Source organism: Mesoplodon mirus, assembly GCF_964341445.2.
Source record: "Mesoplodon mirus genome assembly, chromosome: 16".
Taxonomy (NCBI): domain Eukaryota; kingdom Metazoa; phylum Chordata; class Mammalia; order Artiodactyla; family Ziphiidae; genus Mesoplodon; species Mesoplodon mirus.
In genome coordinates this window covers 64,217,238-64,232,229 of record NC_138992.1, presented here as the reverse complement: position 1 = coordinate 64,232,229, position 14,992 = coordinate 64,217,238, and the positions used below count along the sequence as shown (strand labels likewise).

Below are 14,992 nucleotides of genomic sequence, written 5' to 3'. Positions count from 1 at the left end.
AAAAAAAAGGCAACCTCTCATCAAGTTTACATTAGATCAAATTCTTTAAATAATAAACTGTGTGTAACAATAATAATAATAATAATAGCAGCTACCTTTGTTGATTGCCTGCCATGTGCTAGGTTCTTCCTATGTGTTATCTCTAGTGCTCATGACCCTGCAGAAACTTAGATTGTGTAGCTGAGTTGCCCCAGGCCCCATAGCAATGTGATAAAGCTGATATTCAAATCCAGGCTTTTCTGGCTTGAAAGTCCAGACTTGTCCACTAAGCCACATCAATATGGGTGTGAAATGCCCCTCCCAAGTCCCAGGCAGAATATAGGTGATATTCCCTACTGCAAAACCCTACTCCAATAAATGAATTATGGTAGCACTTCAGGTTATTGTGAACATTAAATGAATACATCTTTACATAAAGCACTCTACACCAGTACCTTATATCGAGTAAGAGTTTAATAGGTGATGGTAATGTGACATTTCTCATTAGGTTGGATTCCACCCAAAGAGCTGCACACATGATTCCTTGAACCAAAATAGCCAACCTTCTCTTCTTCATCAGGTGTGATTTACCTTAAGTTACATATAATCTATCAAAAACGCTAAGACATAATTATTAAATGGAGTGATTCAGTGCTGAGCTAACTTCAGGGAACGATTCAGGAGTAAGAGACTTGGTCCTTGCCCCTCATCCCAAGTTTCAGCATAGTTGGAAAGGCTAAAATGAAATAATAATAACTTTGGGATTATTGAAATAGTTTTATCGAGCGCCTCGCCCACAGTAGATGTACAGAAATATTTGCAGAATAAATGTGCACTAAATTATCAGCACAGACTCATACATCAGAGAGGCAGGAGGAGGATTGAGATGGTGTCCCAGAGATCCGAAAAGGAATTTGCAGGAGTGAGTGGAGAAGATGGACAAAACTGGATCTGACCATTAACTGATTTACCGATAAAGTCCAAAAACATAGATGAAAGCGAGGCCGTGTGCCATCTGTATTTCGGGAGGGCGCTGACTTAACGAAGCTCATTTCTGAGGCTGATTCCATGTCGCATTAGCCTCGCCTGAGCTCAGGCTCTCATCTGACTCTGGCAACTCTTCTGCAATGCAAAGTCATCTCATTATTTGGAGCCTGTAAATGGCTTGCAGCGTGTTTCAGAGCAATTCTTTTAAGAGTTCTCTTTCTCCGCCTCCCTCTATAAACTCTCTAAGTAAGATGACCGTTTAGTTGCCTCTATTTCCAGGTTTGATTGCTTAGCCATAAAAACTGTCATAATATCGGACACTAAGGTGACTGTGGCCAGTGTGTGGTAATTACATTTCATTAAAATTCCTAGTATGCTTGCTGGTGAGAAGGTTTTCAAAGCCTCTAGATAATTACTGTATCTAATAGGGTCTATGACTTGTTCAGAGAGTCCGTGGTACAGAAAATAATTGGCTTTCTTGTCAGTGGCTCCTGTTTTATACAAGAATGTGTGCGGGTGTATGTATGTATGTGGTGTTTGTGGGTATATGTGTGTGTGCGTGTGTGTACATGTGCATGCATATATGTATGTCTATTTGAGTTTGTATGATACATCATCCATGCCAAGGACCATGCCAGACCTTACGTGTGGTTAAATGCAACTCTTCAGGAAAGAAACACGCTTTCTCTTCATCTCTATCCCATAGGAAATCAACAAGGAATTTGGCTAATGGGAAAATGCAGGTTGTAATCCAAATAGGCTAAGTCACTAAAAATTTTGCCTATATTTTTGTGCTCTACAGGAATCTACTTGTCCCTTCAGCTCTTACAGGGCAAAAAAAGAAAAAGAAAAATTTTAATGCATTGTAGTTATAAAACTAAGGAAGGTTTTCAGTGTAGTTGTGTGCTTTAAAAATTAGTATGTGTGGGCTTCCCTGGTGGTGCAGTGGTTGAGAGTCCGCCTGCCGATGCAGGGGACACGGGTTCGTGCCCCGATCCAGGAAGATCCCCCATGCCGCAGAGTGGCTGGGCCCGTGAGCCATGGCCACTGGGCCTGTGCGTCCGGAGCCTGTGCTCCGCAACGGGAGAGGCCACAACAGTGACAGGCCCGTGTACTGCAAAAAAAAAAAAAAAAATTAGTATGTGTACTAAAGTTGATATAAGTTGGAACACAAAAAGACATAAGACCCTCATTTTTCAAGAATAAAGTTAACCACATTTTTTTGTCTAATAGAAAATAGAGCACTTCTTAAGCTTCTGCTTGGCTGTGAATTGTGAATCCACCGATGCCTTCTTTTGCTACTACAGACATTAAGTAGTCAACTCTTGGTTTTTGAATGCTTAAGGTAGCATTTCAAGAGGATGGATATGTCTTAAACCATTTGGATTTAAGACAGATATAGATACTCAAGCACCACTGATTCCCAAACTTTTTGGAGCTATGAAATGTGATTTAGTTTAGCAACACTTTTCACAAGCAAGACTTCTAAATGACATTTAATTATTTCTTCATGGAGTTGTACATGAGTCTCAGAGAACTTTTTTGAGAATTTCTTGGCACCTCCTCAAGCTAATTGGACATATCTAGGAGTGCTGTGAACCCAGGCCTGGAAATCACTGGTCTCCATGTTAAAAAACTGCATGGAACCAGCTACATGCAGTTTTCAGCTAAGAGTATATGAAGACTAAGCCTGTCACTTGTCAACTAGCTGTTACAGTTAGAGTTAGGGTTAGGGTTAGGAGAGGGAAGCACATAGTTCTGTCAGTGTAGATGAGCTGAAAGTGTCCATCTTTTCAACTGGAGTCATTTTCTGACCTGGTTCCAACAGTACATTTCGAGACACAAATTTCTTTTCACAGTCACACTCAACAATACACATCCCTCTCAAAGACTCATCCATCTGAGCTCCTTAGACCTGAATATATCCCTTCTGCCCTCCTTGTGGGATCGAGCTGCAAAGAAGTCCAGTAACCAGCTATGAATCTAAAGCAATGGTTCGTAACCCAGCTGCACATTAGAATCACCAGGGGAGCTTTGGAAAAATCCCAGTGTCCAACCAAGTGTGAGAACCACTGATCAGATGTAACTCCCGCATGCCTTATCAATTTGAATTCACATTTTGGGGTCTTTTTTTTTTTTTTTTTAGTTAAATCATCCCTAATTTAGTTAGTCCTTAGATTACTCTTGTCTTCTTATCATTTCATGGCTTTGTAGATAGGTAGTCAGTGGCCTTCTCTTTTGAGCTCCTGCTTCTCTGGATGGAGATGTGAACATTCAAAACATTCTGGCCAAGCCACTAAAGAAGGTTGTAACCTGGTGTATCTTGAAGTAATTTAATTCACTAGCATGAAGAGTGTATAGAGGTTAAAGTGAAATTATAGTACAAGTTCTGTATGCTGGGGATTTGGGAACTCTGTGGTAGAAGCACAAAGGCAGCTGTGATAATTCAGCACCTACTGAAGGCATATGACTCTGTTAAGAGAAAACAAACTGTGACTCAGCATCGTGGTCCATCGTGAAGGGCTGTATACTGTTTTGTACACAAGTGTCATTTTGCTACTAACCAAGCCATCTGGGACCCTTGGCCAAACTTTGCCTTGCATTAGGACACTTCGAAATCAAGATGTTCCCCAATGATACAGGTACAACAAGGGGATATATGAGGTCATTTTACATGGTGCCTGAAAGAACATCTTTTATCGAACATTGGGCTGGCCAAAACGTTCGTTCGGGTTTTTCCATACGATGTTACAGAAAAACCCAAACTTCTTGGCCAACCCAACAATTTTTCATTTACCTTAATATATATTTGAAAATACATAACTGGCACAACAAACGCATAATTTTACCAGTATTATTGCTTTGGCCACAGTTTAGAAATGTGTCTGTTTAAAGAAAAGAAGTATCAATAAAAACTGTACACAGGTGACACTCATACAGGGAAGGGGAAAAAAAGACAAGTTTGATAATACTACACTGTAGCATGTTGTAACAAACACGAGCAACTTAAAATAAAAGTCATTGTTCTTCCTATTTGCCAGATTAGCATTTTAGGGAGGGAGAAAGGGGAAAATGAAAAGTAAAAGGAAGGTTGTTAGCTCTTTAGGTCAGTTATAGAGGGTCACATGAAATAACCCCCAGGCAAAGCGTTGTTATTGCAGCCAGGTCTGATACTCACAAAACAGGGTGGAGGGCACTGAGACCCGATCCTGGGGCATACTCACCCGGAATTCAGCCTGCAAGCTCTGTGGCTGTCTTGAGAGAAAGCTCGAACTAGAAAACCCAGGCCCAGAGCCTCACGCATGTCTCCGAGGAGGTGAGCCTTTGCCTCTTTAAGGAGCAGCTTGTTCTGCTGCTGGCTGTACGCTGTTTGTAGAAGGATAAGAAAAAGCACAGAGAAAGCCTGGCACATCTGCTAATGTCTGGGCTGTGTGAACTTTGCCTTGCCCCGTGATGGACTCAGATTAAACTCGTCTCTGTCTTCCTCACGTGCCACTCTTCCCGGGCTCGCATTAGAAAATTCAAGGACAGAGAACAAAGCAGCCACGTTTGTTCTTCCAGAAAAAGAAGGGTCTGGTGAAAACAGCCCTGACAGCTGTGCTCTGTGGCTTGGTGAGTTAAGTAAGGGCTTTTACGTGTTTCATTCAAGACTCTGTTTAGTCTGGATGCCGAGGATTTATATATCAATTTTTGGCTCTGGTGTCATTGAGGTAGCTCTGATTTCCCGTGATTTTGTGGTCATCTGTATTTGCCTGCAGTGAAGGAAATAGCTAAGAGAACAGGAGTCAACGTCTTCCAGGGTCACTTAAAAGCTGGCCTTTTGTCCTTGGCTCTTTTTCATGGTGTCACCAGGGTTCTAAAAACAAAAGCAGCAGGCCTTAATCAGGAACACCTGACTCGGGATGGGTAACTTGCTGTCACGTTGGCTTTTGCAGAAGTGGCGGTGTGTCGAGGACGCGTCTGGCAAGCTTCGGATTCACAAGTGCAAGGGCTCCGGGGACCTGCTTGCTGCCCGGCACAGCACGAGGCCCCTCTTCTCTCGCAGCTTCCACGACAAGGACAAAGAGTGCAATTGCGGAGATGCCGGTTACCGGGCCAGCAGAAGCCAGAGAAAGAGTCAGAGGCAGTACCTAAGGAACCAGGGGACCACGAGTAAGCCATTCGCTGTCACCCCCTCAGTGGCAGGCCAAGGCCTTTGGGAATCGATGTTACGGAGACAAAAACGTCTTGATCCATCTACATGTTAGATATTATCAATGCACAGGTTTGGGGCTAAAAGCAAATAATAGTTCTGTTTACAATATGAAAGCTGAGGTCATTTGAAATTTTGCTTTGTGAATATTAAGCTTAGGATGAAAATATATACAGCAAAAGCAGCAGATACAAGCCATATGCACACTTAAAAAAGAAAGAAGGGCCTCCCTGGTGGCGCAGCAGTTGAGAGTCCGCCTGCCGATGCAAGGGACACGGGTTCGTGCCTCGGTCCGGGAAGACCCCACATGCCGTGGAGCGGCTGGGCCCCTGAGCCATGGCCGCTGAGCCTGCGCATCCGGAGCCTGTGCTCCGCAACGGGAAAGGCCACAGCAGTGAGAGGCCCGCGTACCACAAGAAAAAAAAAAAGAAAGAAAATAAAAATCCGAGGTTTCAGTGCATTTAACTAATAGGAGAAGCATAAATGCTTTTGTAAACGGCATATCTGTTTTAGGATGATATATGTTTCTAATTCCTCTTATTGACTGGCAGAGTCAAACTAGCCGAATTCAGCATGAGAAGCACTGCCTAGCATCTTTATAAAACTCTTCTCAGGCAGCTATCAGATTCTTATGAAGCGGCACCTTCCATAAAAGAGTGAGAGTCTAGTGCCATCTAGTGGCTTAATGTGAAAAGTGATTTATTTCTATGATAACGCCTTTCTGAACTGGTTTTGGAAAGCAGGATACATTAAATTAAATTCTATGCCCCAAACCAGGGAATCAAATCATTCACTAGAGCGCAGTGGAAGCTCTTAGAACAGGCTTTTGTACCCTGGCCTTCACAGATGAACTTTATAGGATCATGAGCCTCTAACATTTTATCCAAAATTTTAAGTATATTCTATGTGTATATATGCACATGTTTCTGGATGTCCGTAACTTTCAACAAAATATTAAAGGAATCAATAACCCCAGAGGCTGAAAATCATTGACTTTGGAGATTTTCCTCCTGAGAGAAAATGCCAGGTTTAATAATTCACACAAAGATTTCAAATGGGAAAATTACAAGGGACAGGACCCCTGACCCTCTCCCTTAACAGAAGCCATCTCCAGGGTCCAGCTTGGAGGTGGGGGAAGCCTCTTTTCTCTCAAGAAGTTCAGTGGTCGCTCCCCAGGCACTGACCATAAAACACACTGATTTTTCCGTGTGGAGCACAAGCTCAAGAAGTCTGGGGCCATGTTTTCAAGCCATGTGGAGTATTGTGTATTCGAGAATGGGAGTGGATGCTCTTCTTTTGCGTAATGATGGAATTCGTGAGCACTCTCAGTGATCCAATGCACAGGGGCGTTTCCTCTGAGAGCAGCATCCTGCAGAGAACGAAATGATTCTGATCTCACAGCCAATGTGCTCCCTTTCTTCCTACTTTAGCAGCGGGCTGGACACATAAGGCCACTGAGTGGCCCCCCCGGCCCCCCCGCAGAGCCTGAGTGCATCTGATCAGCGGGGGAGCAGTGTGTGCATGTTAAAGCTCTTATCTAGCCCACAACGAGCCTTGACAGTGGTTTCTGGTGACCAGAAAGCACACTCATCTCCCTCTGGCATTACCATCCATCTGCCAGGCATTTAGTCGGTTGCCTGATGAAAGCTTTTGCAAAATTTAATTGTTCTTAGAGCAATCTTCTATTATTTGTGCAAATAGAAGGTGTCTGGAGCGTTCACCTTTTTGAGAAAGTAGCCCAGTGTCGTGGGAAGACTGTAATCTTTAGAATCTGATAAGTTGCAGTCTGAGATCCCACAACTATTGGCTGCGTCACCTGGCAAAAGTATGTAACGTTCAAAGCTTTAGTTTTCTCATCGTAATATAAAGATGATAACAAATTCATGAGCCTGTTTTGACAACCTGATAGATATTTTAATGTGAGTTTTTATTGTCATAATTCCTGTCTTTCATGATTGTGCATTAGAGATAAGGACGACGGGAATGATACATAGCAAAAGCTCATTTTAGTCATTACTATTATTAATAGTTTTATTATTAAAAGCTAATTATAGGCATTACTCTTACTAATAGTTTTCTCCAAACTGCCTTGTAGTTCACTCTGAGAACTTGACGTAGAAGTTCACAGCCTGCCCTGAGGGGAAAGGGTCTTAGAGATCACCTAGATCTATCCCCTCACTTGAGGGATGAAAGGCCTGAGACCCAGAGGAACACACCATCCAGCACACTGCTCTGCACTTGCAAAGCCAGGACCGTAGCCTGCCTCTCCCAGTGTGAATTCCCATGGGCCGGCCACTGCACCATGACGTGCCCCTCAGCGATGCAGTGTGTGCTGCTTGCCCCTTCCCAAAATGCTCACCAAGCCTGGCGATCATGTTCTTCCCTCCTAAACTACGCCTGGCCATCCGTGTTAACCTGTCTTCCCTTATTTCCAGAGTACAAGCCCAGATTTGTCCATACCCGGCAGACACGCTCCTTGTCCGTCGAATTTGAAGGCGAAATATATGACATAAACCTGGAAGAAGAAGAACTGCAAGTCCTGCGACCACGAAACATTGCCAAGCGTCATGATGAAGGTCACCAGGGGCCCAGAGGCCGCCAGGCCACCAGCGGCGGTGATGGGGACGCGATGCTGGCCGACAGCGGCAATGCCGTGGGCCTGCCCGCCACTGTCCGAGTGACGCACAAGTAGGAAGGCTTTGTGTTCACGGGGGTTGAGTTCAATGTCATCCTTCCGTATCATACAATTTTGCCCCTTTACAAAAAGCGGTATCACTCAGCACTACGGTGTTCCTAGAGCTGGCCGACGTGATACATACCTGGGGGTTAAAGAAGCAACAAGGAGTCCAAACAGTCATAGATTTGGACGTTTGCTTTGGGTCAGTTTCACATGAAGGCGGATCAGCTGGGCATTTAGCCAGAGTGATACTGTCCCATCTTGACTCAGCAGGAGTGGAGTTCTGCCCTGAAGCAGTTACCTTTGTGGAGTCTAGAAAACACATGGAAAACATGACCGGGGCTGGAAAGGCTCTCGGTGCTGCCTGGGCACTGCGGCTCAGAGCAGTTACAGTGTTAGGCTCTCAGAAATGAAACACAGCCCAAGGGAGGGAGGACTCTGGGTCCCGGAGAAGCTTCCAGAAAGATGGCGTGGGTTGAGGATGGATGTGAGATGCAGAAACACCTGACCTCTCCAGATCCCAGAGAGTCACGGAGATGGGGAGGGAGGTGATTCCCCTCGGCTTTGACCGCCTACCCTGGTTCTCCAGTTCCTTCCAAAATCTGTGTGCTCGCTTGATAGAGAAATCTTTTCTTTCTGAATTTATTAGCAAGATCTTTGTTTTCTCTTTCATTTCATCACTTTAGGGAGGTGGGGTGCTGTGAGCCCTGCCAGGATTTTTAGCCCTGGGACGGGTGTCCTGGTGCCTGCAGTGGTTATGGTTAGATGCTAAAAGATATAGACTCGGGTTTGTTTCTCATTCAGTGTTGATTTGCTCCCCCATCCCACCTGCTGTCCATCCCTGGGGCTGCTTCTTTGCTTCAAACTTCATGGGACACCTCAGGCGGGCTCTTTGGAACAAAATGAGTGGGATGAATAACCACCTTCTATCTCTGTATTTCTTCACATCAACCATTTCCATTACAACTGTGAGAACATTTTTTTTCCTGCAGTATTTGGTGAGGCTTTCAAAAATGGAGTTTGGGGGGGGGTGATATTTGTTCATGGGGACGTGAATATGGAATGTTGCCTTGACCTTCGTGGTGACGTCTCTCTGATACCATCCTCTGTCCTCACCAGTAGCCAGGAAACATTGCCACGTATCCTTGTCTGTAGCTCCAGGTAACTGCTTGCATCCAAATTAAGCAGTTAGAGCAGCAGTCCCCAACCTTTTTGGCACCAGGAACCGGTTTCATGGAAGACAGTTTTTCTACATGGGCGGGGAGGGAGCAGGGGATGGTCTAGGCGGTACTACGAGCCATGGGAAGAGATGGGGAGAGGCAGATGAAGCTTCACTCGCCTGCCCGCCGTGCACCTCCTGCTGTGCCACCCAGATCCTAACAGGCGGCGGACCACTACCAGTCCATGGCCTGGGGGTTGGGGACCTCCGGTATAGAGGATAATGAAGCTCCCTTGGCTATTTTTAATGCTTTTTAATATTAGAATAGAAACCTATTTCTGATGTCGTGTGCTTGGTTTTTGCAGATGCTTTATTCTTCCAAATGATACAATCCATTGTGAGAGGGAACTTTATCAATCAGCCAGAGCCTGGAAGGACCACAAGGCATACATTGATAAAGAGGTGAGTCATGGCCATGTAATTGGAAGGTATATTCCCAAAGCACACTCCACTTGCCAGCCCTGCTGTGTACACTCATCTTTTTTATAATTATGTGAAGAATAGAAGAACAAGCTGCTTCTGCTTCTGCAGTGATACAGTGATAGCCCTGACTGAAAACAAAATAGAAGGTGAAAAAAGCATGACCTCTTGAAATCTCTGTGAGCAAAATGATTCAATTATAGAAGAGCCAGCTGTTACTGTTTATTATAACACATTGGTTGGAATATAGAGGTAGACATATTCTATGCCCGGCTTGTTTCCAAATTAATTATCACCTCAGATGAATAGCTGTAATTGTGGAACACAGAAAATAGGGTGGAAGGAAAGATGCTCTGTATAGAAAATTTTGATCTTAAAATGCCACTGTCGACATGCGTGTTTTCCAGATTGAGGCTTTGCAAGATAAAATTAAGAATTTAAGAGAGGTGAGAGGACATCTAAAGAGAAGGAAACCTGAGGAGTGTGGCTGCAATAAACAGAGGTGTGTGTGTGTCCATCGGTGGTCTCATTTTCACACAAGCTGCAGTGACGCACACTAGGCTTGTTTCTCTCTTTTACCAATAGAAAGCTTAATACATTGATACCATATATTGTAATGATCTAAACCATTTATGTCAAATGACACATGTCATAAACCTAAGCAGAAGCTTTTAAAAAAAAGTCCCATTAACTTAAGATTGTTACATACAACAAAATAACTGCCTACCTTGTATTTTGCTTCCATTTTATAAATCAACTGTTCGATCAAATGCACAATTATGAAGACTCACTTTTCAACCTTCTTGCCCGCAGCTATTACAACAAAGAGAAAGGTGTGAAAAAGCAAGAGAAATTAAAGAGCCACCTTCACCCATTCAAGTAAGTAACTGTTTGCCACATTTGCTGGAAGTGAAGGACTTTTTGCGGGGCCTTTCTGAAAGGCTGCTGGGCCTCCTGTGTTCCAAGTGGTGCTGCTTAAGAAAAGTAGATGCAACTGGGAGGGCATTAGCTCAAGAAGTTGAAAACAAGCCCACGTCTTGCCAAGGGACCATGGCAATCGATATTTTGGGAATCCCAGGAGGGGGCATCATTTGAAGTTCTGCTCTAATTGCGTGTGTGCTCTCTGCTGGTGTATCGGCTGGTATCTAGCTTGTCCCCATACACTGCTTTCTGTGGACAGTGATTAGGAGACGTGGACTCGCTGAATTAGGTCCATGTGTTCTGCAGAGCAGCGTGCAATTGTGTTGAATTCTATACGTTGGAAGAAAAAGACATCTTTTTAAAATAATCGTAAAATGTGCATGTAAAGGGAATTTAATATTTGAGCCTCAACAAAATTTGAGCCCTTTGTGGAAAGATCAAGATAATAAAAAAAATTTTTTTTTAAATTCTTTCCAAGCCTATTTTGTAGGATTTGTCCAGAGAATTTTAGAAACCTAATTCAAGTCATCTAATCTGACCAATCATTGACTTCATGGCTGATAGATACTGGGCCACCAGGAAGTTAAGCCACCTGCCAAGGGCATGGCCAACAGGATCTACTGATTCACATTGACATTTATCTCCATCAATGTTTGCATGTCAATAGGAAGAAAATGTCAATCCTGTTAAGATTCAGTAAAATTCTAGGAGCGTTGTCACTTCATGAGTTTGTCTTCAATATTGCTGCTTATATTTTGTGTTTCGAGGCCCTCTGAAAAAGTAAGGCCATCTATTATTGTGTGTCTACCATCTTGTGCCTAAATATGTGTGTGCGATTCATAGCCACAATCCTATTTTTACTTGAGAAAGTGCTTTCTGATCATTAAAAAGTCCCTTATATTGGAATAGAGAAGCTGCTCAAGAAGTAGACAGCAAACTGCAGCTTTTCAAGGAGAACCGCAGGAGGAGGAAAGAGAGGAAGGAGAAGAAACGACAGCGGAAGGGTGAGGAGTGCAGCCTTCCTGGCCTCACCTGCTTCACGCATGACAACAACCACTGGCAGACGGCGCCGTTCTGGAACCGTGAGTTGCCCCATCTAACTGCCACTTCCCGCCACCATCCCCACAGCCAGCAGCTCGTGCACAGTTACTTAGACTAGGAATTCAGCAGCTTGAAACCAGGAATCTAGAAAGATTCTAGATTAAAACATCATATCATTGTCTATACTGACAACTAGAATCATTTTGCCCAAAGTTACTTTTTTCTTTAGAAATTTTTATTTTGACGTTGTGTTTGAAAATGCCCAGCTCTCCGTGGGTTTTTCTCCTGGTGATATTTCACAGAGTACCCAGCCCCTGACAGACTTCTGGCCCAGCAAGACTGCTTTGTCCCTAAGTAACTAAATAGATGGATGAAAAATTTTGTCCCAGATATATTTCATTTCTGCTTTATTTCAAGTGCATGGAGACTTGCCCTTGAAGTCCAGGTCAGTGTTTCTCAAACTGGGATTTGGAGACTCCCAGGAAACCAGAGACCATTCTTGGGGAGACCTAGGGCCTATGTGTGATCATTTTTGTTTTTCTTTCCGTTTTGGTGCATCTTGATTTCAGGGTCTATGTTTACATGTATGTTTACATGATGTTTACATATTCGAGGCTGAGTAAACTCTTAAAGGCCTCGCTTTAACTTTGAATGTGGGGATCTGAGGGTCACAGAGCTTGCTGAGGATCTGTTCTCCATCAGGCTCTGGGCCAAGCATGGGAGACACACGATGAGCGAGACATACCTCCTTCTCTGCCCTCAAGACACTTATATTCCAAAAGCGGGTAAAGAAAGAAAGTAAATGAAATCAATAAAATAATTACAAGTTGTAATAATGCTGTAAAGGAAACAGTGATCAAAGTTTTTAAGAGGGTAGGGATAAAGGGCCTTTCTGAAGAGGTGAAATTGAAGCTGAAACCTAAGGCGTGGAGAGAAGGAATCATGTGAACAGGGGTTGGGGGTACAGCACCCCAGGGAGAGGGAGTAGCAGAAGCTTTCATTTGACCGGTCTTTCGCGTACTTTCTACAAGTTAACCAGTGGACCTCTGCATGGTACAAAAGATGTTCATGGTAACAGTCCATCTCATGTTCAAATGTTGTAGAGATCTGCAAGGTCACAAATTTTGACATCCTTAAATCCACTGAACTGTGCTCAAGCCTCCTCCAGACCCATCCACACTGCAGAATCCCCTCTCTTTCCAGGCACCATTTGTGACACACGACCATCTGACATTCAGAGCAAGCTAAGGCACTGGGTCCATCTTTTTATTAAGTAACCATTTTTTCCCTTTTTTTAAAAAAATTAAAACAACCATAAATAGGAGTTCCGATACTTTCCTTCCCGTTCTCCACTCAGTCACCCTGTTTTGGAGACAGTGCCCCACAGAGCTAAGGGGACAGCAAACGAAAGAGCCTGACACTTCACCTTCGCCTTCAGCCTATAACCACCCTCCCAGGTTGCCATTGGGTTTTTTTGCATCTTCACCTAATCTCACAGCAAATTTGTATAGAGAGGGGGAGAAATGTAGTTGTTTTTAACGTCTACACACACAGTATTGGCAAGAAAGAAAATGTGAACTTTGAAATGTAAAGATAAGGAAGCGCTGGAATGGCTAGGCTCCTGGGTTTTCTCATTCTTTTTGTTTTGTTTTTCTTTCTTACCAACAGTGGGCTCTTTCTGTGCTTGCACGAGTTCTAACAATAACACCTACTGGTGTTTGCGGACGGTTAATGACACGCATAATTTTCTTTTCTGTGAGTTCGCCACTGGCTTTTTGGAGTATTTTGATATGAATACTGATCCTTATCAGGTAAGTCAATATGTTTTCATTTTATGAAGCTTATTGAAAATGGAATAAGCAGAACGTGAGCTTAAAGACACTGTCCTGGCCGCTTCATCCGCAGCTCACAAACACCGTGCACGCAATAGAACGGGGCGTTTTGAATCAGCTACACACGCAGCTGATGGAACTCAGGAGCTGTCAAGGGTATAAGCAGTGCAACCCAAGACCTAAGGGCCTAGAAGTTGGTAAGGAAAAAACTTTTTTTGTCCCATAGTACCTGGAAAATTCTTTCTGTTGTCAAGTTTTCTCCCTTTAAAACATATAGTTGGGGATAGAAGACATAGAAACGTCTAGTTTGGGATCCTTACAGGGGAAACTTTCCAGGCAATTCCAAACATATCTTGTTCTCTAGTTTAGCTCTGGGTGCACTAATGAAGAATTTAATACCCCCAAAGATTTGGTGAGCGTTTCATTCCATCTCTCCCAAAGATTCATTCTCTTAGTAAACCTCAATTCCTGATGGAAGCATCCACTGGAAAATGGGATGAAAGCATTGGGGGTTTATTTGTTATGGATGTCAACAGTCATAAGATATACTCTAGGTCAACTAGGATATCCTATTTTTTTTAAAGAGAATTGGGATGGAAACACACAATGCCCTATTTCTGCTTCTCAGAGTTTGGAGCTCCCCCAGTTGGATCCCTGCCCATGACACATTGAATTAGATTTCTTCTGTCTGCAACGTTAAACTCATTTCTCCTTTGGCTCATGGAGATGCAGCTCTTTTCAGTGTCCGTCCCAGCTCTTTCCTGGTTAATGAGAATACTTATTTTCTCATAATTCCTGTGGAAATGTAAATGTCAGCTGTCCATAGGAAGAAGGAGAAAGAGCTGAGGCTGGCCAAGGGCACAGCATGCCAACCCCAAAAGGGTGAAAAGCTAGACCCAAAGGCAGTGGGGAGCAATTTGCAAAAACCCTCTGTTGGGCAACTGAGTTTTCTCAGTGCCCTTAAGGGCCTGTGTCTCTGTGGGTCCCCTGCAGAACCAGCAATAAAAGTAAGCAGCTCCCCAAGCCATGAGCCTTGATGGGGGACTCGGGGGGGCAGTGGCGCATCCTGAAATGATCAGCATCGTCACCTGTCATTTCCACCATTATAGGGTCCTCACGGCATTCAAGCTGCGAATCCCAGAGGAAATTCTCAGTCCTGTGGGCGGTCCCATCACAGCTGTCAGTCACCACCCCTCAGTTAAAACGTTATTGGAATTCATTGCCAGCCAGAAGAGTCCAGCCAGGTCTTTTGGTCACTGACTCCACTTAGCTTAAATCTTTTCAGATATCCTGCTTATCTGTTGACCTTTGCCTCAAATTTTACCCCCCAAAAAGCCCCCTAAGGCCTGGAAGTTGAAACAAGCATTAGAGGCACTAGAAATATTACACCCGGATATTTCTCCCCTGAAGAACATAGCACTCCTGCTGGTGATGACGTAGCAGCTCCACTTAGTGAAACCTGATAGAGTCTCTAAGTGGTGAACCACACGCCAGGCAGAGCCTCTTGTTACCGTTACGCTTCAAGTACTCCTGTCCACCTTCTAGACGCTTCCTGAGGGAGCTGATTCTTGGCCCTTTTTTCCAAGTGTTTTGTCTAAAATAACCAAAAGTTAACTATTCCTGAGACTTACATGGACTCTGGGAAGTACCGTTTTATCACTTTGAAATGGGCTTTCCTATCTCACCCTCACCCATTTTTCATGTGAAGTCTGATACGTTTTATC

The 14,992-nt window shown here is 43.8% G+C and overlaps 1 protein-coding gene across 5 annotated transcripts in view; it reads left to right on the top strand.

Annotated features, from left to right (window-relative positions):
- Positions 1–14,992, top strand: part of SULF1 (sulfatase 1) — a gene marked incomplete at its 3' end in the record, with an annotated part of 164,935 nt that overhangs the window by 137,860 nt on the left and 12,083 nt on the right. For all 5 annotated transcript variants that reach the window (XM_082601336.1, XM_082601335.1, XM_082601334.1 and 2 more), the window contains 8 exons: positions 4,902–5,118; positions 7,594–7,846; positions 9,360–9,456; positions 9,882–9,976; positions 10,288–10,353; positions 11,305–11,477; positions 13,105–13,247; positions 13,342–13,465. In XM_082601336.1, the coding sequence (XP_082457462.1) occupies positions 4,902–5,118; positions 7,594–7,846; positions 9,360–9,456; positions 9,882–9,976; positions 10,288–10,353; positions 11,305–11,477; positions 13,105–13,247; positions 13,342–13,465 (1,168 nt within the window). The remainder of the gene's footprint in view (positions 1–4,901; positions 5,119–7,593; positions 7,847–9,359; positions 9,457–9,881; positions 9,977–10,287; positions 10,354–11,304; positions 11,478–13,104; positions 13,248–13,341; positions 13,466–14,992) is intronic.